This window comes from Chiloscyllium plagiosum, chromosome 13, assembly GCF_004010195.1.
Source record: "Chiloscyllium plagiosum isolate BGI_BamShark_2017 chromosome 13, ASM401019v2, whole genome shotgun sequence".
NCBI lineage: Eukaryota > Metazoa > Chordata > Chondrichthyes > Orectolobiformes > Hemiscylliidae > Chiloscyllium > Chiloscyllium plagiosum.
The window spans coordinates 16,760,179-16,788,077 of NC_057722.1; the positions used below are offsets into that span (position 1 = coordinate 16,760,179).

At 40.2% G+C, this 27,899-nt stretch overlaps 1 protein-coding gene across 4 annotated transcripts in view; it reads right to left on the bottom strand.

Moving 5' to 3' along the window:
- Window positions 1-27,899, bottom strand: part of epha4b (eph receptor A4b) — a 341,474-nt gene that overhangs the window by 309,514 nt on the left and 4,061 nt on the right. For 3 of the 4 annotated variants that reach the window (XM_043701928.1, XM_043701927.1, XM_043701926.1), the window contains exon 2: window positions 15,634-15,698. In XM_043701928.1, the coding sequence (XP_043557863.1) occupies window positions 15,634-15,698 (65 nt within the window). Of the gene's footprint in view, window positions 1-13,954; window positions 14,045-15,633; window positions 15,699-27,899 lie in introns of those variants that run through there. The other variant, XM_043701929.1, reaches the window with a different exon arrangement.

Below are 27,899 nucleotides of genomic sequence, written 5' to 3' on the forward strand. Positions count from 1 at the left end.
AGCCCAGGGAGATAGTGAGGAAAGAGATCAATCTGAGATTGGTACAGTTGAGAACAGAAGTGAGTCAAACAAATAGTCAGGGAAGGAAGGGACAAAGCAAAGAACAAGGTAGGACTGATAAATTAAACTGCATTTATTTCAATGCAAGAGGCCAACAGGGAAGGCAGATGAACTCAGGGCATGGTTAGGAACATGGGACTGGGATATCATAGCAATTACAGAAACGTGGCTCAGGGATGGGCAGGATTGGCAGCTTAATGTTCCAGGATACAAATGCTACAGGAAGGATAGAAAGGGAGGCAAGAGGGGAAGGGGAGTGGGCGTTTTTGATAAGTGATAGCATTACAGCTGTGCTGAGGAAGGGTATTCCTGGAAATACATCCAGGGAAGTTATTTGGGTTGAACTGAGAAATACGAAAGGGATGATCATCTTATTGGGATTGTATTATAGACCCCTGATAGTCAGCAGGAAATTGAGAAACAAATTTGCAAGGAGATCTCAGTAGGAATAATAGGGTGGTTATGGTCGGCGACTTTAAATTTCCAAACATAGACTGGGACTACCACAGTGTTAAGGGTTTAGATGGAGAGGAACTTGTTAAGTGTGTACAACAGAATTTTCTGATTCAATATGTGGATGCACCTACTAGTGAAGGTGCAAATAAGGCAGGGCAGGAGACTGAGGTGTCAGTTGGGGAGCACTTTGGGGCCAGCAACCATAATTCTATTAGTTTTAAAATAGTGATGTAAAAGGATAGACCGGATCTAAAAGTTAAACTTCTAAATTGGCAGAAGGCTATTAGGCAAGAACTTTCAAAAGCTGATTGGGGGCAGATATTCGCAGGTAAAGGGACGGCTGATAGCTGGATGACTAAAGAAATTAAGGGTTTGCTTCAGAAAAAGAAGGAAGCATATGTCAGATATAGACCAGATAGATGAAGTGAATCCTTTGAAGAGGGTAAAGGCAGGAGTACACTTGAGAGAAATCAGGAGGGCAAAAAGGAGACATGAGATAGCTTTGGCAAATAGAATTAAGGAGAATCCAAAGGGTTTTTACAAATACATTAAGTACAAAAGGGTAACTAGGGACAGAATAGGGCCCCTCAAAGATCAGCAAGGTGGCTTTTGTGTGGAGCCGGAGGAGATGGAGCAGATGCTAAATGAGTATTTTGCATCAGTGCTTACTGAGGAAAAGGATATGGAAGATGTAGAATGTACGGAAATAGATGGTGACATCTTGAAAAATATCCATATTACAGAAGAGGAAGTGCTGGATGTCCTGAAATGCACAAAAGTGGGTAAGTGCCCAGGATCTGATCAAGTGTACCCTAGAATTCTGTGGGAAGCTAGGGAAGTGATTGCTGGGCCTCTTGCTGAGATATTTGTATCATCGATAGTCACAGGTAAGTTGCCAGAAGACTTGAGGTTGGCTAACGTGGTGCCACTGTTTAAGAAGGGTGATAAGGACAAGCCAGGAAACTATAGACCAATGAGCCTAACATTGGTGATGGGCAAGTTGTTGGAAGGAATCCTGAGGGACAGGATGTACATGAATTTGTAAAGGCAAGTACTGATTAGTGTGTGGGGAATCATGTCTCACAAACTTGATTGTGTTTTTTTGAAGTAATAAAGAGGATTGATGAGGGCAGGGCAGTGGATATGACTTGTATGGACATCAGTATGGCATTTGACAAGGTTCCCCAAGGGAGATTGGTTAGCAACGTTAGATCTCATGGAATGCAGGGCAAACTAGCATTTGGATAAAGAACTGGCTCAAAAGGTAGAAGACAGAGGGTGGTGGTAGAAAGTTGTTTTTGTGTGGAGCCGGAGGAGATGGAGCAGATGCTAAATGAGTATCTGGAGGCCTGTGACCAGTGGAGTGCCACAAGGATCGGTGCTGTGTCCACTACTTTTCATCATTTATATAAATGATTCAGATGTAAGCTTAAGAGGTATAAAGTTAAAAATCACATAACACCAGGTTATAGTCCAACAGGCTTAATTAGAAGCACACTAGCTTTCGGAGCACCGCTCCTTCATCAGGTGGTTGTTGAGGATGCAATTGTAAGGCACAGAATTTATAGCAAAAGTTTATAGTGTGATGTAACTGAAATTATACATTGAAAAATACCTTGATTGTCTGGTGAGTCTTTCATCTGTTCGAATACCATGATAGTTTCACTTCTTTCATGTGTAAATCACAAAACATTTTTTTTTAAAAAGTTGCATTCTCAGGTTAACTGTAACAATTGGTGTTAGCTGGACAATATGTTGAAGGTGTTGGCCCCCTGTGTTCTCTGTCTATGCCATGATGTTTAGATTGATTCTAATCTAAAAAGTGAGATAACAGAGTTAACTCTGTTAGACAGAGAACACAGGGGGCTAACATCTTCAATATATTGTCTAGTTAACACCAATTGTTACAGTTAACCTGAGAATGCAACTTTTTAAAAATAAGTTTTGTGACTTACACATGAAAGAAGTGAAACTATCATGGTCATTCTAACAGATGAAAGACTCAGCAGACAATCAAGGTATTTTTCATTGTATAATTTCAGTTACATCACACTGCAAATTTTTGCTATAAATTCTGTGTTACGATCGAGTCCTCCACAACCACCTGATGAAGGAGCGTCGCTCTGAAAGCTAGTGTGCTTCCAATTAAACCTGTTGGACTATAACCTGGTGTTGTGTGATTTTTAACTTTGTATACCCCAGTCCAACACCGGCATCTCTAAATCATAAGAGGAATAGTTAGTTTGCAACAAAAATGGAGATATAGTGGACAAAGAAGAAGGTTACAGCAGATTACAATGAGATCTTGATCAGATGGGCCAATGGATTAAGAAGTGGCAGATGGGGTTTAATTTAGATAAATGAGAGGTGCTGCATTTTGGGAAAGCAAATCTTAGCAGAACTTATACACTTAACGGTAAGGTCTTAGGGACTGGTGCTGAACAAAGGAGACCTTGGAGTGCAGGTTCATAGGTCCTTGAAAGTAGAGTCGCAGGAAGATAGAATAGTGAAGGTGGTGTTGGATATGCTTTCCTTTATTGGTCAAAGTATTGAGTACAGGAGTTGGAAGGACATGTTGCAGCTATACAGGACATTGATTCGGCCACTTTTGGTATATTGCGTGCAATTCTGATCTCCTTCCTATCAGAAAGATGTTGTGAAACTTGAAAGAGTTCAGAAAAGATTTACAAGGATGTTGCCAGGATTGGAGGATTTGAGACATAGGGAGAGGTTGAATAGACTAGGGCTGTTTTCCCTGGAGCGTCAGAGGCTGAGGGGTGACCTCACAGGTTTATAAAATCTTGAAGGGAATGGATGGGATAAGTAGATCTCTTCCCTGGGGTGTAGGAAGTCCAGAACTAGAGGGCATAGGTTTTGGGGGAAGAGGGGAAAGATATAAAGAGACAAAAGGGGCAACTTTTTCATGGAGAGGGTGGTACGTGTATGGAATGAGCTGCCAAAGGAAGTGGTGGAGGCTGGTACAATTGCAACATTTAAAAGGCCTCTGGATGGGTATATAAATAAGAAGGGTTTGAAGGGCTATGGGCTAGGTTCTGGCAGGTGGGACTAGATTGGGTTGGGATATCTGGTCAGCATGGACGAGTTGGACCAAAGGGACTGTTTCTATGCTGTACATCTCTATGACTCTGTGTATTTGTTTGTTTACTAGGAATTTTCCAGCCTCATTGATGCTACTTTAGTACAACCTTAACATTCATTAAAAATTGCATTTTTCATAGCGGAAAGCGAGTCGTCCTGCAGTTAATCTATAATTAACTTTACCATCCAGGGAGCTTCACTTTGATTAAGCTGGGTAAGCATCACTCAATGATCCCAACTGTATAAATATCACTTTTACTTCTTCTTGAACAACAAACCAATATTAAACTTAAAGCCCTTTTGGTGTGTCAGATTTCTTAAAGTATAATTCCTTGCGTGGCCGGCAGAGTACATAAAGGTCACATCTCTTTTCATTATGTGAAAAATAATATGTCTGCTCTGGTGGTGCCAGAAATCTCACTTTCATCTTAGAGTGATGAAGTTATAGGGTCAAGAACCACTTTAGAGGCCTGCACTCAGTCAAAAATTGCCAAATTCTGTAAACCATTGAAGGAAAGCTCACTGGTCAGAGGTTCTTTCTTTCAGATTAATAACAGAGAACTGCAGATGTATCCTCTTAGGCCTGGACCAAGATTCAAGCTTCAAATCATAAATGGACAATCCTGTCACTTATTTCAGTGGCCAAGTTTGCTAAATTACAACAGAGGTTTTAACTGGAAAGATATTGTCGTCATAAAAAGGGAGTGCAACAAAAGGTTCACTGCACTTGTTACTGGGATGGCATGATTATCCTATCAAGAGAGATTAGGTAAATTGGACCTGTACTCTTCAGTATTTCAAAGAATGGGAGGTGATCTCGTTGAAACGAAATATGTGAGAAGATACACAGGGCAGTAGCAAGTAAGATGTCTCCCTTCGGATGCTAGTCTAGAATCAGGGTGTATAATTGACACATCAAAAAGGAGTTGCCATTTAGGATAAATAGGGGGAGAAACATGTGAACACAAGGGGTGGCAAATCTTTGGAATTCTCTGTCCCAGGGGGCTGGGAGAGCTTAATCCTTTAGTGCAGTTAAAGTATAGGTTCATATATTTTTGATTATGAATAGTGTAAAGGATTACGGGAATTAAGTGGGTAGAAGGTATTGAACTAGATTAGAGGGGTGCTGGAAAAAAGGGTGCTGAAGGGCTTTTGCCTGAAACATCAATATTCCTGCTCCTCGGATGCACCACTCTAATCTAGACTCAGATTTCCAGCATCTGCAGTCCTCACTTTTGCCTAAAAGGTATTGAACTGTTCAGTCAGACATGATCATATTCAATGGCAGAGCAGCCTACGCCTGTACCCCTGCAAGATATTTTGAGCTATCCTCCTCTTATAAAAAGGTGCTAAAAACATCCAAGTTGTCTCTTTGCAAAAATATGCGCGTGGCTCAAGAAAGAACTCAACTGAGCTCAAGTACACTCAGAAACAAGATCTTGCAGAAAATCCTCTGAAGCACTCAATGGCGTAATTGCATTGACAATTAGAGTCATAGAGACGTACAGCACAGAAACAGACCCTTTGGGCCAACTAGTCCATGCCGAACAAATATCCCAACCTAACCTGGTCCCATTTGCCAGCACTTGACCCATATCCCTCTAAACCTTTCCTATTCTATATTCACATCCAGCCGCCTTTTAAATGCTGTAATTGCACCAGCCTCCATCACTTCCTCTGGCAGTTCATTCCATACACACACTACCCTCTGCGTGAAAAGGTTGCCCCTTAGGTCTCTTTTATATCCTTCCCCTCTCACCCTAAACCTATGCCTTCTAGTTCTGGACTTCCCACGCCCCAGGGAAAATACCTGGTCTGTTTATCCTATTCATGCCCCTCTTGATTTTATAACCTCTGAGGTCACCCCTCAGCATTCGACGCTCCAGGGAAAAACAGCCTTAGCCTATTCAGCATCTCCCTATAGCTCAAACCCTCCAATCCTGGCAACATCCTTGAAAGGGTTCAGAAAAGATTTACAAGTTTCACAACATCCTTCCAAATGACCAGAATTGCATGCAATATTCAAGAGTGGCCTCACCAACATCCTGTACAGCCACAACATGACCTCCCAATTCCTATACTCAGTGCTCTGACCAATAATGGAAAGCATATCAAACACCTTCACTATCCTATCTACCTGCAACTCCACTTTCAAGGGGCTAAAGAACCTGCATTCCAACGTGGGTTTGAGATTGTTCACTAACACTCCAGGCAAGCATAGTACTTTGGCAAAAGAGGTCTTGTGGGGTAATTAATCACCTGAAATCTCTTATTAAAATATATGAAGAAACGTAAAAGGCATTTTATCAAAATATCACCATAGGATTATTCATGCCTGTATATTATTCCTCTCCTTTTCTGTTGCCAAAAAAAAAATCATTTATACGCTGGTGAAACCTCGGACAGGAGAGTGGGCAAACATCTTAAGCTTCTAAACAGTCAGACATATAATTTTAGCAATCCAAGCCACTGAAGCCTTATGATTGCAACATTTTCTGTTCTGCTATTTCAGGAAGCTTTTTGAAGCACAGAAATTCCAGGAATGTTTGAGACCACATCTATTGCCCATCCCTAAATGCTTTGACCACAGTGATTTACTTCATTTATCTCCCTGCTGTGACTGAAACAGACCATTCACAACATGTCATATTTGACCCTAGGGATGAGCTCTCAGCCAGATATCTGCTCCAACAACAAGTTTGACCACCTCCTTCACATCAGCTGATTCGCAATAAACCGGAGCTCATGTAAAACTCGTCGGCCTGTATCCCAACCTGTTGACCCATTACCGTGTTCCCTCAACAATGCTGCCTCAATGTTAACATTTTCATTCTCGCTTTCAAATCGGTCTTGGCTATATCCTTTTCTTTGTGTCTCTGCAAGGACCACACTCCAAGATCTCTGTAATCCTCCAGTTCAGTCCTTCTACACATCGATGTTTTCACCTCTCAAGTTTTACATTTTAACAAACAAAATTCCTCCCTAGGAGCTCTCTTACTCCAATCCAGTCCTCAACCATGCCCTTCATCAAGAGTTGGCTCATCTCTTCTATCTCTTTACCTGGAGAGAGAGTGAGGACTGCAGATGGTGGAGATCGGCATCCCTCAGATGCTGCCTGACCCACTGTGTTTTCCCAGGACCACACATTGACTATCTCCTTACCTGGTGTGGTATCCAATTTTCTTTCTTAAATGTAGCCGTAAAGAACTTTGTGATGTTTTTATTGAAGGCACAATAAAAATTGGCTGTTAGATCACATAGGCCATTGTGGACCTTGTGTTGAGCAGATCAAGCAAGGATGGCTAATTCTTTTCTTTACAAAAATGGTTTATACTATACCAGTTTGATTTTTATCAAAGGCAAGTGGCAAAACTCAAATGTTCCCCCACTGCAGGCTTGCAGGTAGAGGCCCTATAATTTGATTTTAATTCTTTCATGGAATTTAGGTGTCACTAGCAACTTTTTGCATGTCCTGAATTGTCAGTGACACTTACATTCAGTGATAGAATTAAAATCAATTTTTAAAGGCCATTGCAAGGGGCAGTTGAGACTCAACTGCATTGCTGTGTGTTTGGAAATTCACCGTAGGCCAGACCAGGTAAGGATTGTAGGTTTCCAGAATATAAGATGGTGGAGCAGAATTAGACCAGGTTCTCAAGTCTGTTCAACCTTCGATAATGGCAGATCTATTTCTCAACCCCATTCTCCTACTTTGACGCCCACCCCACACCCATCTTCGATCCCCTTACTAATCAAGAACCTCTCCACCTTAAAGACACTCAGTGGCTGATTGTTACAGAAGGCTGTGGACAATGAGTTGGACACATTCACAGCCCTCAGGCTGAAGAAATTCCTCCTCATGCCTACAGGACATTAAATGAACCAGATGGGTTTTTAGAAGTAATCACAATCATGATTACTGAGACCAGCTCTCAATCCAGACACAATGATTGAGTTTAAATTTCATTGGTTATCTGACCTCTGAACTATTAATCTAGGTGACATCATCACTATGGAACATTCTTCTCAGGTTACTTTTCCATAACTCTCTCACCCACCCTGACCTCAGGTCTAACCTGCCCAAGTAAAGTGGGCAATTTCCCAACTGGCTGCAGATCTGAAGCTGGTGGTAGGGTTCATCAGCAAGGGGAAAGCCTGAACAGGGATGTCCCCTCCCCTTTCTCCAAAATAATGTCTACCTTACACAGATATTCCCTACAACCACTGCTCTCCACACAAAAAAAAACTTCCTCTACACAGCTCCACCTCCCCTTCCCATGAACCTGGGAGTAAAATAAATTTTCCCAGAATTTTCTTTCGTTCTTCTGCCAATTACATTGAATCTATGCTGTTTGGTTTTTCACCTCTCCAATCTATCTCAGTTCCCTTAAAGTTATGACAGTTCCATAACTCTTCCATCAATCATCACTGATCTAAAAAAAAATTTAAAAAAACACTCCGGCCACATCTGTGCCAAAAAGCAGTTGGGAACTTGGGGTAGCTCTTTGGATATGAAATGTATTGAAAGTACTCGTACGAGAGTACGAATTTGTCTGTCTTCTGTCCAACAGAAGAGGATGGAAGAGCATATAACCAGATGGGACGGATCTTTGATTATGTTGATTGCTTTCCCAAAGCAGCAGGAAGTATAGATGGAGTCAATGGATGGAAGGCCGGTTTGCATGACCGACTGGGCTGTGTATACAACACACTAGTTTCTGCTGGTCTTGGGGATAGCAGTTGCCAAACTAAGCTGTGATGCATCTAGATAGGATGCTCTCTGTGGTACATCTGCAAAAATTGGTCAGAGTCCTTGTGGACATGCTGAATTCCCTTAGCCTCCTGAGGAACAAGAGATGTTGTTGTGCTTTCTTGACCATCGTATCAATGTGAGTGAACCAGGACAGATTGTTAGTGATGATCATCCCAAGAGCTTGATGCTCATTATCATTTCCATCTCAGCACCATGGATGCAGACAGGGGTGTGCACCCCACTCCACATCCTGAAGTCAATGACCAGCTCCTTCATTTTGCTGATATTGGAGCAGTCGAGTACTTATTGGCATGGTATAAAGACAGTATTTCTTGCCTGTATTTGGTCGCATCGTTGTTCAAGATCTGACCTCTAACATTGGTGTTGTCACCAAACTTGCAAAAGGAGTTGGTGCAGAATTTGATCACGCAGTCGTGAGTGTATAAAGATGGAGACTAGGGGCTGAGTACATAGCCTTGCGGGACACTGGTGGAGAGGACTACAGAGGTGGTGGTGTTGGCGCCTGTTCTTACTGATTGCAGTCTATGGGTCAGGAAGTCCAGTTACAGAGACCTCAGTCTCAGAGTATGGAGAGGAGTTTGTTCGGAATTATGGTGTTTAAGGTAGAATGGTCATCAATAAGTAGGATTCCTCGTTATCCAGGTGTTCCAGGATGAGATATGAAGGCACAGTTAGGGCACTTGAGAGTTACAAGTTAGCCAGGAAAAACCTAAAGAGAGAGCTAAGAAGAGCCAGGAGGGGACATGAAAAGTCATTGGCAGATAGGATCAAAAGGAAAACACTAAAGCTTTGTATAGATATATCAGAAATAAAAGAATGACTAGAGAAAGATTAGGCCTATCAAGGACAGTAGTGGGAAGTTGTGCATGGAGTCTGAGGAGATAGGAGAAGCGCCAAATGACCATTTTTTATTAGTATTCACACTGGAAAAAGACTGGAAGATGTTGGAGGAGAATACAGAGATACAGGTTACTTTTACTAGACAAGATTGAGGTTCACAAGGAGGAGGTGTTAGCAATTCTGAGAAGTGTGAAAATAGGCAAGTCCCCTGGGCTGGATGGGATTTATCAGAGTATTCTCTGGAATGCCTGGGAGAAGACTGCAGAGCCTTTGGCTTTGATCTTTATGTCGTCATTGTCTACAGGAATAGTGTTAGAAAACTGGAGATAGCAAATGTTGTCCCCTTGTTCAAGAAGGGGAATAAAGACAACCCTGGTAATTATAGACCAGTGAGTCTTACTGCAGTTGTGGGTAAAATATTGTAAAAGATTATAAGAAATAGGATTTATAATCAACTAGAAAGGAATAAATTTGAATAGGGATAGTCAACACGGTTTTGTAAGGTGTAGGTTATGCCTCACAAACCTTTTGAGTTCTTTGAGAAAGTCACCAAACAAGTGGATGAGGGTAAAGTGGTTGATGTGGTGTATATGGATTTTAGTAAGACGTTTGATAAGGCTATTGCTGAAAATACAGAGGCATGGGATGGAGGGGACTTTGGCTGTTTGGATCAGAAATTGGCGAGCTGAAAGAAGATGGAGGGTGGTGGTTGATGGGAAACGTTCATCCAGGAGTTCAGTTACCAGTGGTGTACCACAAGGATCTGTTTTGGGGGCCACTGCTGTTTGTTATTTTTATAAATGGCCTGGATGAGTGCGTAGAAGGATGGGTTAGTAAATTTGCGGATGATACAAAGGTTGGTGGAGTTGTGGATAGATTAGATTATACAGTGTAGAAACAGGCCATTTGGCCCAACAAGACTACATCGACCCTCTGAAGAGTAACCCACCCAGATCCATTTCTCTCTGACTAATGCACCTAACACTATGGGATAATTTAGCATGGCCAATTCACCTGACCTGCACATCTTTAGAATGAGGGAGGAAACTGGAACACTTGGAGGAAACCCATACAGACACGAGGAGAATATGCAAACTCCACACAGACAGACACCAGAAGTTAGAATCAAACCTGGGGCCCTGGTGCTGTGAGGCAGCAGTGCTAACCACTGAGCCACCCCGATAGTGCGGAAGGATGTTGCAGGTTACAGAGGGTCATAGATAAGCTGCAGAGCTGAACTGAGAGGTGGCAAATGGAGTTTAATGTGGAAAAACGTGTGAGGTCATTCCCTTTGAAAGGAGCAACATTAATACAGTGTGCTAGGCTAATGGTTAGATCCTTGGTAGTATAGATGAGCAGAGAGATCACAGTCCATGTACGTGAAAGTTGCCACCCAGGTTGTTAGGAAGGCATATGATATGTTAGCTTTTACTGATAGTGATTGAGTTTTGGAGCTATGGAGGTCATGTTGCAACTGTACAAAACTCTGGTGCGGCCACACCTGGGGTACAGCGTACAGTTCTGGTCACCACATTATAGGAAGGACGTAGAAGCTTTGGAATGGGTTCAGAGGAGATTTACTAGGATGTTGCCTGATATGGAGAGAAAGTCTCATGAGGAAAGGCTGAGGGACATGAGGCTGTTATCATTAGAGAGAAGCTCGAGAGGTGACTTAATTGAGACATAAGATAATCAGAGGGTTAGATAGGGTGGACAGTGAGAGCCTTTTTCCTCGGATGGTGATGGCTAGCACGAGAGAACATACCTTTAAATTGAGGGGTAATTGATATAGAACAGATGTCAGAGGTAGTTTCATTACTCAGTGTAGTAGGGGTATGTAATGGCCTGCCTGCAACAGTAGTAGGCTCGCCAAGTTTAAAGACATTTAAATGGTCACTGGATAAATATATGGATGAGGGGTAAAGAAAGAAGGAAAAAAAAAAGCTGGAGGATCAGGGGTTCTGTTCACTCTGACAGCTGGCAAAAGAGAACAGGAGTGTCAGACATCCCGTTCACTCAGAGCTGGCTAAAAAAAACAAATACATATATGGATGAAAATGTAATAGTGTAGGTTAGATGGATTTCAGATTGGTTTCACAGGTCAATGCAATAGCAAAGGCCAAAGGGCCTGAACTGCGCTGAAAAGTTCTATGCTGCATGTTCAAGGAGGAGGTGGTTAATGTTTTGTGCACATCAACATTCTACAATTAGAATAGTCTTAATGCTATTGGTTCAGGAAGCACTGTTGATGGAAAAACAGGGAGTGCTCCTTGTTCTTCTCCGAATAGTTCCTTTTGGTTCTCAAAGTCCTGCTTAAATCATGTGACAGATTGACACCATCTCAGCTTAACATCTCTCTCAAAAGCGGACACATACAACAGATTTTTATAACCTCAAATATCAGTTAAATCACCAACCTAATGCCGACAGTGCCACCAACTGATTTAAGTTGACCCTCCATGGAGTCAACTAGCAAGTTCTCATTGAACAATTCTAGTTTACAGTATTGAACATCAGAAATAAGAGTTCAAGAGAACAAAATCAAGGACAACATGCTATTTGAATCATCTACTTCAAATTCAGCTGTCCAATCCATAGACTTGTTAACAACTTTATATATTTTAATATTTGCAGCTTTACCACAGGAGGATGGACATAAACTATATTAAACATCTGCCCTGCAATGTTAACATCATCTGTGGAGAGAAATCAGAGTTAATGTTTCAGGTCCAGTTAATCATCTTCAAAACTGATGGTAGCTAGGAAAAGGATTGTGGCATAGGGGTAGGAGGGTAGGGAGAGTAAACGATAAGTGAAGCTAGAGCCAAGAAAGGGACAGAAACAATTTGACAAAAGTGAGTAAACGTTAGTCCCCACGAGCAATTATTTACCCACTATCAGTAGCTGACAATGGGTTTGTGTAATAGCAGTAGAGAACATGATGAAGGGCTCTTGCCCGAAATGTCAATTCTTCTGCTTCTCAAATGCTTCCTGACCTGCTGTGCTTTTCCAGCATCCAACTCTTGACTCTGATGTCCAGCATCTGCAGTCCTCACTTTCTCCTTGGGTAATAGCAGACCATATAATTGTGTGTGTCTGTGTGTGTGGAAGGACATGGGAAAAGGTGCCTCATGGGAAAATTGTTGAACTCCATATTAAAGTCCAGAAGGCTACAGATTTTCGCAAGTGGAAAATGGGGTGGAGTTCTCCCAGCTTGTGCATCACATGGCCTGCTACCACACAACCCATTGTCAGCTACTAATCATCCCTTCTGGCAGCTATTCATTTTCCCAGGCTGACCTTTACCTACTCCTTTGTCTGAGCAACTGTTTGTCTCTCTTTGGGCTCTAGTTCCACCTATCATTTACTATCTCCACTGCTATACCCGATCTTCTGTATATTAAAAAACCTTTCCCTCGCTACCAGTTCGGAAGTGTAATTGGACCCAAAACATTAACACTGCTTTCTCTCCACAGATGCTGCCAGACCTGCAGAGCTTTTCCAGTCATTTATGTTTTTGTTTCTAATTTCAATCACTTGCGGTTTGATCTTCCTTTATTATGATCACAGTCTTTGTGTATTGGCGTAGGGTGCTTACAATAACTAACGTCCGTCCACAAGGACAGAAGACACACACACACACACGATTGAGAGAGGAAAGAAAAAGCTACAAAAACATTGAGGCAATTTTCCCAATGGTGCAGTAGACTTTCTTCATTAGCATCAACAGAAATAAAATTTGGGCAATTTCTGCAGCAGGCTGGCTATTCAACCCAATTTTGTTTAGCATCAAGCAGTTAAGGTTACAATTTTTTCCTCTAAACTCAAGTAACACTTAATCAATGGAAGCAAGTGAAGCTTGACTGTGTAAGAATGGGTCACTGCTGGAGATTATTGAAAATTGAAATTATCTCTGCTGTATTTAGATTCTTTCTACAAATTGCCATCTGTGAACCTCTGCATTCTTTTGATCTTGCAGAAGCTCTCATTGTGATTGCACAATGCTGCCAAACAAAATTGAGACGCTCACATTGTAACTGCAAATTGCCTTTTACAAGCAATGTCACAATTGTTATCCTAACTGGTTGTCGAATTAATTCTCCTTTCCAATCCCACTCTGATTTACAGATCCTCAGACTCTCACACTGCTCCACTGAAGCTCCAAGCAAACTTGAGGGACAACATCTGATCTTTTGATGAGCCACATTACAGCTTTCCACACTTCACACTCTGGGTCTCCTTGTGGTAGCTTCTGTCTGTGACTCCATTTGGCTTTTGTTTGGCATTGTGGTGGATCCAGCCCGGGTGTCCAACAGGACGGCAGTGGGCGGTCCTCAATCCTGTAGCTGTGAAATGGACTAAGCGGCTTGGTCTTAAAGTTTTCTTTTTGATTTTTTTGTTTCTTTATTTATTAAATTATTGTGAAAGGACTGTTATTCTGAACTTTTTTATTTCTTTACTTGTCTCATGTACAGCGGTGATTTTGTACTTTTGAAGGTCTGTAATGCAGGACTGTTAATTTCTATTTTAATAAACACTTTTTGGCTAAGGATCTGCACTCCAGAGTTGGTACTTATATACCCAAGATGGACTAGTAGACTTTTCCCTATACAGTTGCACAATCCTTTATCCGAAATGCTCAGGACCAACTAGTTTTCGGAATTCAGAATTTTTCAAATTTCAGAATAAGTGACAGTTTGATGGTGGAATTTTTAAAAATCTTACCAGAGGAGCAGACTCACTCAGTAAAACGGGCCTTGAGAGAGAATGGAGGCCAGCCAGTGCTGGGCCACGCCCCCACTCCCCCAATACTTCACATCTGAATGACACGCATCGGGTGGGTGTCGACTTGGGTTAACTGTTTGCACACCAAACAGCCTTGTGAATGAGAAGAAAACTTCACAAAAAAAACTTTTGGACTTTGGAGCTTTTCAGATTTTGGAATTTCGGATAAAGGATCGTCTACCTGTACTCATGGTGAGCACGTGACAGTGAAGCTAACTCTACTAACATGGGGTTCAACAATTTCAGATCCTAACTTCTTTTCTACTGTTCTTGGAGAGCAGCTATTTGTGATGCTGCTGCTTGAACACCCATTCACAGAGGTACCTTGATTATCCGAAGGACACAGGCGGGCAGTATTCTGTTCAGTTAATCAAATGCTGGATAACATAGTTCAGCAGAGCATCGGGATCTTGCAAGCTTGCCAGATAATATAATAGGAGAAAGTGAGGTCTGCAGATGCTGGAGATCAGAGCTGAAAATGTGTTGCTGGAAAAGCGCAGCAGGTCAGGCAGCATCCAGGGAACAGGAGAATCGATGTTTCGGGCATAAGATTCCTGAAGAAGGGCTTATGCCCGAAACGTCGATTCTCCTGTTCCCTGGATGCTGCCTGACCTGCTGCGCTTTTCCAGCAACACATTTTCAGCTCAGATAATATAATATTCAGATAATCGGATTCTGGATAATTGAGGTTCCTCTGTACGCCTCTTCTGTTCTTGTAACTCCAGACCTTTCTCCTTTCTTACTTGCCCAGTTAAAGTAAAATAAAATCTAGTAACAATGATCTTTCGAAAAGTGAAAAGTAGTACTGAGTTTCTTCATTTCTTCTCCTCCTCCTCCCTGCAACCAAAATCCCACAACTTTAGACCTCCAAGTCTCCTCTTCAATCAATCAACAGGCAACTATACTTCCCATTACTCTAAGGCACTGCAGTGACAGTAGTGACATAATGCTGACCAAACCCATTAAAATAAGCAATTCGGAGAGAAAGCAAAGCAGTTCCAGTTGCGACACATCACACTAATTTTCACACACCTCAGTTGGAAAATTTTGTACAATTCTAGGTGCCATGTTCTAAGGAGGATGTGAATACATTGGTGAAAGTGCAAGACTTGATCCAGGAACGAGAATCAGAGGATAGATCGAAGAAGTTGAGTGTGTTCTTGGAGAAAAGACAGCCCAGAGAAGATCTGATAGGGTTTTCAAAATCATGAGCAGGCTGAATAGAGTAGTTAGGGAAAAACTGTTTCCACTCGTAAAAAGGGAACAAAAACAAGAGGGTATATATTTAAAGTGATGTGCAAGAAAAAAAAATGCAAGAGTGATGAAAGGAAAAAAAAACTCATACATAGTAGTTAGGGTATGGAATACACTGTCTGAAAACATGGAGGCTGGTTCAATTATATAGAAATAATGTGTAAGAGTATGGGGAAAAAGCAAGAGATTAGCACTACATAATGATGCTTGTTTGAAGACATGTGCCACGACAGTTCTGAGAGTCTGGGAACATGCAATTTTGTTGGAAGCATATTAAAAAAAAAAGGTAAATGTTACTATGTAAACTTGGACAGCTTTGTCCTTTGAGGTGACTTATTCCAAGTGAAGGAATACTGTATACTCACCCCTTCTGGAGGATATGCCACCCAGCCCAAGTCTCCAGCAGCTGACATAGAATCCAAGAGGGTAACTGTAAACAATGAGAAAATCAACCATTCAGTTCTTTGTAATGAAAGACAGAATTGTTGAGGGAGGACCATCTCTCAGAGAACGAGAATTTAAATGTGTGGTCAGAGTGTCATAAATGGAGAAAATTCATTTTCAAGCAAATGAATATAAAATTAGTGAAAATAAAGTGAAATTTTAATGTTAACAAGCTGGAAATATAAATTGCTGTTCAGTTTTCACAAGTTGAAAAGGACAATTCTCATCCAAAAATGAAATACTGCAGATACTGAAAATTTGAAATTAAAACAAGCAGCACTGGGAAACCTCAGAAGGTCAGGTAACATCTGTGAAGAAAAAAATTGAGTTAATAATGGTTCACGTTAACCGTAAACACGACCTCTGTCTTTCCACAGATACTCGTAGTGATTTGCTGCATAGCTTTTGTTCTTTTGCAGACTTCTGGTTGCTGCATTTAAAAAAATTGAGTAACTGAAGATCTACAGAGCTTCGTAGATGCTGCATTATAACTGGGAACATAGATCACAATAAATCATTCTTCTAAATTTCTTTTGTAGTTGGGATGTTTCCATTGCGATCACTACAAGTTACATTGGTGAGTAGGGGAAAAAAAAATCAATGAGATGACACTGAAACTGCCCAAAAGGATTCACCTATGTTCTGTCTGCAAAGGTTTAATTCCTAATACATGTTGCCAGTTTCAAGCTGATCTAAAAGCTATTTCCCTGCAAATAACATCCAGATTGTGCTAAAAGAAAAAAACCCACTGCACTTTGTCCAAATGGACAGTGGCTCAGAGGTGAGCACTGCTGCCTTACAGTGTCAGGGACCCAGGGTCAATTCCAGCCTTGGGCGACTGTCTGTGTGGAGTTTCCAGATTTTCCCCTTGTCTGCGAGGATTTCCTTCAGGTTCTCTGGTTCCTCCCACAGTTCAAAAGACATGCAGGATTGGTGGGTTGGTCAAGCCAAATCACTCCGCATGTTCAGGGATGGGCAGGCTATGTAGGTTAACCATGGGAAACGCAGGGTCATAGAGATGGGGTGCATCTGGGTGGAATGCTCTTCAGGAGGCCCAAGTGGCCTGCTTCCACACTGTAGGGTTGCTGTGATTCTAAAATCAGAGATGCTGACATGATGTCATCTCAAAAAATCCCACTATTCGCCTTTGGGTTGAACAAAATCAAGTTGAATTTGTTTATTACATTCTAATCATTGGTGTAGGTTAAATTGGTTGACGTACAGCATTAAAACCTATTATTAGCAATTGGCCAAATAATGGCTTGGCTCATAAATTAAACATTTTAAGGTCAATACTTCATTTAATGACAGTAAACAGGCTTCAACAACATTCAAGGATTTCATTTTGGTGGGTAATACATGTTGACATTTAGTAAAGGCTGACAACATGACTTGTTTAAAGAATGAACACCCCAGCAGCACCTGATGTGTTTCTAGCATGTTGCCGGGGTCCAATTTCAGATTAGCCTGGACAACTGTGAACAGGCTTCAGAACTGCACTGGCTGAATTCCAATTTGAAATGTCCTGCCTTAGGCTGCATACCTGACACTGAATAAATTTGTTATTAGACAGACTATAACAATCAAATCACGTGGAACATGTTTTCTCAGGACATGTTGAATTTTCTTACAAATTCTCTAGTATACAACTTAAAAATGTTTTTGTTGTGAGTTTGTTCAAAAATTTTATTAAAATTTTAAGGGTTCAGAATTCTGTGTGTGTATTTGAACCAAACAGTTTCCATAACAATTTTTAGAAAATAATATATTTTCATTGGAAGTGCCTGTTGCTGGCAAAGCAGCCATTGCTTGCCCATTCTTAATTGCTTGGATTGAGTATCTTGCTAGCATCTCAGGACAGTCAGAAGTTAACCTGATTTCAACAGGGGCTTGGTATCATATGTAGACTAGGCATAATAAGATCTGCTTTTGTAAACAGGCAATACTAACTGAATTGGTTGCAAATATCTTCAATGGTGGTGGTTATGGTTACCATTACAGAGATCAGTTTTGTATCCCAGATTTACTAATTCAATTTAAATTTTACCAGCTGCAGAGCATTAGCATGGGCTTCTGGAATCTTCCTAGTCCAATGACATGACCATTACTACATCATCTCCTCAAACTGCAGGCTGCTCTTACCTGCAATCAATGAACTGCGATATTCCAAACACCTAAAATTCATAGCCTACAAACACAGGAATTGCTAGATGATAGAGATCAAAGTCTTACTTTCCAGAGAATCTGATGTAAAAAATGTAGATTTCTTAATAAATGACTTGTTCGGATCTAAAATATTAATTTTCCACATGCTATCACTGACCTGAGTAACATGCATTAGAAATAAAGATCATTAAGTCAATAATAAACGATATCCTTAGAAGTTAGCACAGTACGGATTTAAATTTCACACATTGAACAACTGTTGTCTGCCAAAATATAGCAGCTAATAATTGTGCGATTAAATACACAAACTATAGTTCAGTAGTAGAAAGCAGCTTTGGTTAGTAACGTTAAAGTACCTCTGAATAACTATTAATTGATACAATTCTTTGGCTCCTCTGTGATAAATGTGTCTGAACAGGGCAGCCTTACCTCATACAGTCACACCAAAGTGAGTTAGCACTTTATACTCCTGCACTTCATATCCACAGGGCTTTCATTATAAGCTAGAGCTAGGATGATTTTCTCCAACTATTTTAAACAAATCACCAATTAACCAATAGTCTAATTTTCAAGAGAATACTTCATTTGTCGTCTGTCTTACAAATTTATTCCAATAACATCAAAATGATGAGGTAAGTGTTTTTCACTCTTTACCAAGGTGAAAGAAAACATGGAGCTGGAAAGGCTGAAGTGAATCATAGATGGAGCTGGGGATGAATCATGTAGTTTGATGAATTCTATATCCAACCTTTGCTTAGGAACTTTGGGAGAGGGAATGATTTATTTTCAGGAAGAGCAGTGGTCAATATGCAAAAGGGAGTTTGCTTACACAGCCATGAGCAACAACATTCAAATACAAATAGAAACGTTGATAATGCTCCTCAGACTCCACAAAAAAACAAATAGTCAAATATGGACAATCTACATATGAAACTTCAAGTTTCCCCATTCTGTCATTCTTGATGGATTATTGGTAGTAATCCAATGAATTAATCTATGATTGTATCACTCTTATGACTATTGCAACAGGCCCGGAGACTTCTGAAGTTGTCTTAGTCTTCCACAAACTATAACTCCTTACGCATCTCCCATTTCTTCAGCCTATCACTGGCAACTGACCAAGCCAATGGCCATCTGGGCCATAATCTCTGGAACATTCTCTTTCAACCTCATTCTTTCTATTGTCCCTACACAAAAACCCCTCCAAAAACCTGTTTAACTAAGTTTCTACCCAATATTTTCAACATTGTCTTCTTTGGCTTTTTTGTCAATTTATTTCTGTGAGGTATCTTGGAACACTTCTTTCATTGTACCATTAATGTTTATTCAAGCTGCTACAGTCAGAGTAAACTTTCTGGCACTAGTGCACAGTATTTACACCATTTATATTGCAGACCCAATGTTGTTTTTAAGTTGTATAACCAGCCTCCAGTTTAAGATAAATACAGGCAATAAACTGTTGGTCATTCTGCCTATAATAGAAGTACAAGCCTAACATTATCACCCATGATTAAACATTTCAGATTGAGCCTAATGAAATATGAACTAAACACAGGCTGGAAAGTACCAGAAAACAGACCATCAATAAATATCAATAAGTGAAGCAGAGGAACTAGAAGTATGTAGATGTGCATCTGCAAGGCTATGGGCCAAGTGCAGGAAAATGGAATTAAAGTAGTTAGATGCCTTTTTGTTGGTCAGGCATGGATGCGATGGGCTAGTTAGATTCTGCACAGATGCGATTTCTGTGCTGTCGATTTTCATGACTTGCACTTCATACCAAAAGGTTGAAATCTGCGTGTCAGAAGTGGCAAAACATTTGGAGGCTGAGACAAACATGGAAGAAAGTTGGGAAGCACAAGAGAAGTGTTGAGAGGAATGCATCAAAATAAGGAAAAATAAATCAGAAGGCTGGGCATATTACATACCAAACAAAGTCTAACTACAGCACTTTGAGCCACAAACATCTTAGTCTCATAGATAACTTCCAAGTCTTCAATGAGAAATGAGTAAAACCAGGAGCATTGAGACATGGAATTCTTCAGTAACTTATTTGGGAATTACATAGTATCACATGAGGATACAATAGTCAGTGTAGTGATCAGGATTTCAGACTCCACAGCATGGTGAACAGCCAAAAAAAGACAGAACCACATTTACCATCAAGGCTATTGGAGCACTTAGGAATAGATTCATTTGAATGCATGGCATAGAGAAGAGCTAACAAAGAAATAATGATCATAGTAAGATAGTAACCAAGGTCATATTGGGTTGGAACATATCAAGGAATCATTGGAATTCATAACACAGTTTCTTTATTAATGATATCAGAATTATTTCTAAGAAGAGGAAGAAGAAAACTCAAAATGGACAGGAGAGAAAGCCAACCCAAAGAGAGAAGGCATTAGCTTGACCAGAGTCTAAGACAATGTGTGTAGCTGCTAAACTTTAAACAAGGAGTTTCAAGGAAAGAATTTGAAGCTTTACTTTGGAGACTAAAACTAGTTAGATTCTGCATAGATGTTATACAGAAGGCATTTTAAAGCATCTCAGCTGTTTGTATCCCAATCATAACTCACTGTTTAAATTCCTCCAGGCTGATGTCTTAACTTCTTAAAGCAAGCAAAACAGCCACATCTATCAGTACAAGGAGTGTTGCTTTGTCCCTCCCTATACTTTCCATAATTTTGATAGGGCTGACTAAACCTCCTTCTCCAGTGATTGTCTCCTATCCAGGTGCAGGTATATGACATTGCCTTCACAAGGTTCCATATTTACTTCAGAACAAAGCCAGAGCATATCTTGCCATCATTCCTTTTGCTCCTTTCCCTATTTCTGCTTTAAAAGTTCACAATGATTCATCCTTGGTTCCATCTATTTCTGATATACATCTTGCCAATGGATTATCTTCCTCCACATCAATCCAAATTAATTCATACAATTTGCAACCTTGACATGTCACTGGAATCAAAGTGGAGCATCATTTTATAGCCTTTTCATGATAAAGTACATATACTTCTGCCTCAATATTATTTTCAGTATACTTTATACCATTGATTCTTTTGCTACAAAAGTCTACATTGTAACTACATCCTGTTTGAATGTCTGGCATTTCCTAACTAATCTCATGATACTTCGGTCGAAATTCCTGATGAAGGGCTTATGCCCGAAACGTCAATTCTCCTCCTCCTCCTTGGATGCTGCTTGACCTGCTGTGCTTTTCTAGCATCACAGTCTACTCTGATCTCTAACATCTGCAGTACTCACTTTCTCCAGATATTTCTGTCAAGTTTGAGTTGATTTGTTTTTATCTATTAATTGAAAATTAATTAAATAACAAAATACATTTGAAAATGTTAGTCTAGAGTTAGGATTAGATGTTTTAAAATTATTTTGTCCAGGATTCCTATGTTTTACTGATCCATTCTTGGTATTCAAAATCCAAAAGAGAATGTGGATCAGATCAATTCCTGCCAGCTGATCTCTCATAATTTAGGAAAGTCCAAGATGGAAACCTAATATTACAGTGTCCCTATTTGAACTTACTCAATGTCCTGAAGATGCTTCATTATTTTCAAGAATTGTGGAAAAATGGATCTATTACATAAAGGTTTGGATTAGATTAGATTTTGTCTTTAAAAAAGTAGTTACTGAGAGAACCTTGGATTTTAAAATTCTAAACTTTACAAACAAGGCTTCTTAGAAATCAAGTAATTTCAGACAATTACATGAACTCACTTCTCAAATGTCACCTGCTTGACTTTTTTGAACATCACGTGTCATGGAGAGTTGGCTCTGTCTTAGATCAGGTGGGGGAAAGCCAGCTAAGTACAAAATGTCCAGCGTTTGTCTTCAGCTTCCAAAACACCTTTGTAGTGCAGTGTGATAAAAGGTTTGCTCTTCTGGAAGAGTGATTAAATTTCTGAGTAATGTATTTCCCAAACAAGCTGTGTCTGCCAAAAACCCAGGCACAACTGTGCATGAGTAGTTTTTTGAACATATATGCAAGACCATTAGATCAACAAAATTTAGAACGTTCCATGCTTTTCTAATATAATCTTCAAGAATACTCACCTTTGATAATAAAGTGTTTCTTTTAACCTCCTTTTTAAATTGAATCTGTGCGCATAGAAATCCATTTCAATCCCCCCCCCCCCCCCACCCCGCACACACACACCTCCAGCCCCTGAGTATGTATTTATTTGCGTGTATTTTGGATTATTTAAAAGGAGAAAGCATTGTATAATTCAAAGTCCGCATTAACTAATTCTGCGCCTTCATTAAATGGGTTTTGTTTCATGATTAGTTGATCATCTCATGCTTATTAAAAAGAATCAGTTAATAGACCTCTTGTTCTAAGATTAATATAGATAAAACTTATAATTGAACACATTGGGATTTGGGCAAAATATTTTTAAACTTACATTATGATACACAAATTTCCCTGCCATTGATGTTAGTGCACTCCTCCTATCTCAGTTCAACAGAAATTTGGCTCTCAACCAGGATATCAGATGTGGACAATGTCCACATAGAAGTGGGAAAATAATATTATTAGTAAGATAAAAGGAAAGACCAAGCTTCTTGTGCACAATTATATCAAAATGCATAGCTGGTTGTGAAGGTGTTTTTGTAGTTGAAAGATTTATCCTAAAATAATTTTAAAAGAATTAAGCAAATTAGGTTAATTGAATTAGCAGAAATGTCAGAGAAAGGAGAAATAGTGCAAATACTAAACTTCAATCTCTATTCTATCAATTTGAATATACCTCAAATCACCAATGTTAAGTCTATTAAAAGATTAGTGATGTTCAAACATGCTTAACAGTGTCTTTAACATCCATATTCCATTAGTTTTGTTCGCATATGTACCATTTCTAAACCCAGAGAGCTCTTGAGTGTACAGAGGATTTTTACACTTGCGTTGATACACCCGTCCTGACTTTCAGGAAGAAAAAAAAAGTCCCACTTGCTAAAAAGGTGATAATAGTATCATCAGAGATTACGTTTTTAATATCTAGCAGAAATAGAATGTCAGTTTATAACTTCAATAAATTCAGAAATTCAATAACATCTCTGTTTGGCTCCGGGTACTATTGTAATCCTCATGATTACGGTTATTTGGTGGGGGGAGGGGGAAGCGTGGAAGACCCAGAGATCTGTTTGAAAACCGAGAGGTCAGTATGGTAGTAGACTTCATTTAGCAAACTATACATATTATTCATTCAGTCTCCAGCATAGAACTTCCATTCCCCACAGCAGGCTGCCCTTTGCAGACATGGAATTATCCAATTAAAGATAAATTAGTGTTGGATTAAGGTTTTATACAGAGGTGCTCACTGGGAAATGAGTTGAAACTGCCCGAACTCATTTCACTAAAGGTCTGTGAAAACTGTTGCCAGACAGCTGAGAATGGAATTCAATCAATTTGGCTTGCGTTCAAACACAGTCCCAGAATTAAAATGGTAATATCCTAAACCACCGCTTGCATGGCTGTCAATGCCAGGCCAACACAGATTTGAGATTTTTGTATGGCATCAATGGCAGAATGTAAAAATACTTACAATACAGGTCTGTGATTATCTGATGTGATTCTATGGCAGCACACTCATCCCTTGAGTCAAATTAAGGATTACACCCTAACATAAAACTGGAGAAAATAATCTGTGCTATGGTTTAGTGTAGTACTGAGGGAGTGTTACACTGTTCAAGGTTAGGGACACCATCAAACCAGGGTCCCATCTCAGGTAAATGTAAAAGGACCCTTGACATTATTGAAAGAAAAACAAATAGGTCTTTGCCTGAAAAGGAGCGCCTGCTGTGGTAAATTTTTATGCTGGAGGTTGTTCCAATATTTATCTCAACCAAAGATCAATAAAATTGATGATTTGCTGTTTGTAGTCTTTTGCTGGACACAAGGTATGGTGCTTTGTGAGCTGAGAATATGATTAGAACATTACAGGTATGCCTTTCTTTAATTAACACATTATTTAAAATCAAACTAAGACAGACTCATTAAGAGTGGATGGTTTGTCATTGGCATATATATCTACTTGTTTTCCCCCTTCCCAGCCACATTATCGTTACATTTATAGAATCCCTACAGAGTGGAAACAGGCCATTTGGCCCATCGGGTCTACATTTGACCCTCTGAAGGGCATCCCACCCAGACACACCCCACCCCAGTAACCCTGCATTTCCTAATCCACCTAGCCTGTACCTTCCTGGATGCTAGGGCTTTTAGCATGGCCAATCCACCTAACCTGCACATCTTTGGCTGTTGGAGGAAACCCATGCAGACACGGGGAGAATGTCGGGTATGGAGTTTGCTGGAATCGAAACTGGATCCCTGGAGTGGAGAGACAGCTGTGCTGAGCCACTATACCACCCCGATTTTAAAGTAGCAAAAAGGTAATGCTAAAGTCACCAAACTCCTCCTGGACCATACAGCTATGCTCTCATTAGAGAGACAACTTATGGTGGTTTAACCCAAGGGTCACTATTGCTCAAGCAACAGGGTGAGGTTGAGAAGAAGATGGGACTTTCATGATTTCAGCTGGTACAAGAATTTAATTCACACCATTGGCAGTGCTCTGCATTCCTGAAGAAGGGCCTGTGCCCGAAACGTCGAATCTCCTGTTCCCTGGATGCTGCCTGACCTGCTGTGCTGTTCCAGCAATAAAGTTTCAACTTTGATCTCCAGCATCTGCAGACCTCACTTTCTCCTGCATTACAATCCAGCCAACTGAGCTAAATGATCCCATCCTGTCCATTTTAAATCATATATATTACTTATTCTTAACAGATAGAAGCATCAACATCTTGCAGGTACTGTCTAATTAGTTGATATGCTCAATTCTTGCTTGGCCAAGTTGATGTTATCTGGGCACAAAACTGAGAAACACGCAGCATTGTTAATTCAAACTGTGGGGTATGGAGGAATCAAAGGTTCTGTGATCGGTGTTTGAATGTTGTTAAAGAAGTTCACCACTTTTTTTTGGGGGGGTGGGGTGCTCATGACAATGGTAATGCCCAATCTCGGAGCTAGGAAGCCTGAGTTCAAATCCCACCTGCTCTACAGTTGCCATAATATAGTTTGATTTTTTAAAAAAAAACAAACACAGCTGGTAGCATTTATGGCTTTTGCACAAGTCTGAGTGCATCCATTAGCACTGATGTGAGCATCTTGGCATCTCTCTCACTACATAAGTTCAACACCCTTAATGTAATCTTTAGAAGGTCTATAGACAGCACATTACAGTTAGGAATTTTAAAACATTAAGTACAGGATTCCTATTCTTAAGGGGCCATTTTAAAGAAGTATATGTATTAGAGTTCGGTTATATAATCGAACACATTGAGACACTACACTTGAGGCAGAAATCATGTCAGCTAAAGACATGATGTGCTTCATATACAGAGCTGTTACTTATTTTCATTTTAGAAGCATTCATTTATACTTGTATTTATATTTGAAGCATTCATTTTTACTGAATAATGCATACAACAGAAAACCTAATTTGTATGATGGATCATAGAAAAGCAGTGACCATGTGTCATCCTAATTTTGTGCTCTGGTAGATCATATCTTCCTGGACAATTCAATGTGAGGTTACACTGTAATGAGATACAGAGCCACACTCTCTCCGTATCACTGATTGACTCACTCACTCTCTCTTGCTCTCTCTCACTCTCCCTCTAAGACTGTCACTTGAAAATTACATCTTTCACCATGTTTTTTGGATTACCTGTCCCAACTTCTCCTGTTTTGACGTGGTGTGCATATACAAGAGATCCAGCACATATCTTTGCTTTATGGATTTGAAGTTAGTGTCATATATACTACTAGCATCTATAGGTCTGGCAAAGTACAATTATGAATAGTCTCTTACACAATGTAATTCAATGTTTCTACGAAGATCATTCTGTGAAAGATTTAGAAATAGGGAGAGCTTTTCCAATGCCTTTGTGGATAAAGACATCAACCAAGTACAGTGGAGGGTCAGAGTCCAGAGTCCCAGGATTGATTAAAACAGAAATGTTTGGAGGAAGGGTTGCTCGATCTGCAAAAGTAATTCTGATTTCTCTCCACTGGTGCTGCCAGACCTGTTGAGCTTTTCCAGCAATTTCTGCTTTTGTGCCCGATTCTCTGTGGAGTTAGCTGATCTCTGCAGCAGAGAAATTACAACTGACCTGCAGGGCCCCAGAATGAGGAAGAGGGATACAAGGTAAAGTCCTCAGACTTCTTTACTGGCCCCTGTTGGTGAGCAACTCATGTTAGCACACCCATCTTTTACCCAAGTGGGCATATTCTGCACATTAGCCTTGGGTATACACTGACAACAGTCACACCATTAGAAAGTGAAGGGGGGTTGGAACTGACAAATAGAAGGAACAGGTAAATAAAAGCCTTGCCTGCAAAGTCACAGCACTGTCTCATTGAGGTCAGCGCAGTTAAATATTGTGTATGTGACGAGATTTTTAAAACGTTAGCTCTTAAAGTTTTTTCTCCATCTGATAGAGCCATGGCCATACACAAATGTATAAATAGGTCCAAATCACATCAAATGAATATTCCAGAGCAGGTTGTTGCTAATATTCAGCAACTGGCCTGGAGGAACTCTGCTCAATTTATTTTGCTATAAATTCATAATTTGAGGTGATGAGGTGAAAGGGAACGTCAGTGTGCATATGCTCAGTTTGCATTAAGTTTATTTTTAAATTGATCCTTCAATTATCTACAACAGCAAAATAAAATGTGATTTTGTTTATAGAACTAGGACAAAAATTGTTGTGATACTGGAGTACACGAGAAAAAAAATTACAACATTCAATCTCTCATTTCCCATCCCCAAGATCAATATCTCTATTGATCCTCTTCATTCTGCTTTTTTTTCCCTTTTGCAGATACATTTGCTCTTCCATGAGATTCCATCAGGTTTCACATAGTTGGCAATAACCAGAAAAGAGTCAGCTTTAAGGGATAACAGGCCATAGAACATTTGAGAAATCTAGGACAAATATTTCACAGAAAAAAGATATTGACAGCCAAATTATTTCTGACTACTTCACTCTTCTCCAGTAGCTCCTAACTCTGAATGTTGGTATATCTTCTGACTCATCAGGTCACTTGTTATTACCAGTAAAATATTGCAAAGCTTGAAATTTGGATTTTTTTCTGTAACATCAATGTTTCATCACTTTCTCTGCCAGGAGTCGTGAGCAAACCTATTCATTATCTTCTCTATTATCCAGCTGCATGACAGAAGAAAAGCACAAAATCTGGGCTTGCTTTCCAGTGCAGTCCTGGGAGAATCAGGCATGTCATCTTTCAGATGAGCTATTAAGCCGAGGACCAGTCTGGTCTCTTATATGGACAAAAGAGATCCCAAGGCACTATTGTGAAGATGAGCAGATGAGTTCTCCCTAGTGGCCTGGCCACACTTATCCCTCAAACATCATCTAAATGGCAGATTATCTGGTCATTGGTGTACTGTTGTGTGAACCCAATGGTGCAGAAAATTGGCTGCCGTTAAGTCCCACATTAAAACAGTAACTGCACTTTGAAAGGCGTCCATTTAGCTCAGTTGGCTGGACAGTTGGGTTGCAAAGCAACATGATATCAACCGCATGAGATCACTCTCCACACTCCACTCCATGAAGGACTCTCCTTTTCAAGCTCTCCCCTCACCAGAGGCATGGTGACCCTCAGGTTGAATCACTACCAGTCATCTCTCTCTAATGAGAGAGCAGCCCTGCAGTCTGGTAAGATTATGATGACTTGACACTTTGGAAGTATTTCATATGGTATTCTAAAGACCAAAAACAAAAAGTTTCAGGGCACTGCAAAAACATAAAGCCTCTCTTGCTAAAAATGTTAGCAGATGCAAAAGGTTGACGGATTCATTTCTTCCATCAGTGTGCTGGTCTAAATATGCCATGTGTCTGACTGCAGAGCATCTCAATCACCTAACAAGGTAAAAGCACCCTGTGCGCTAATAAACCGTACAGACCAGTATTC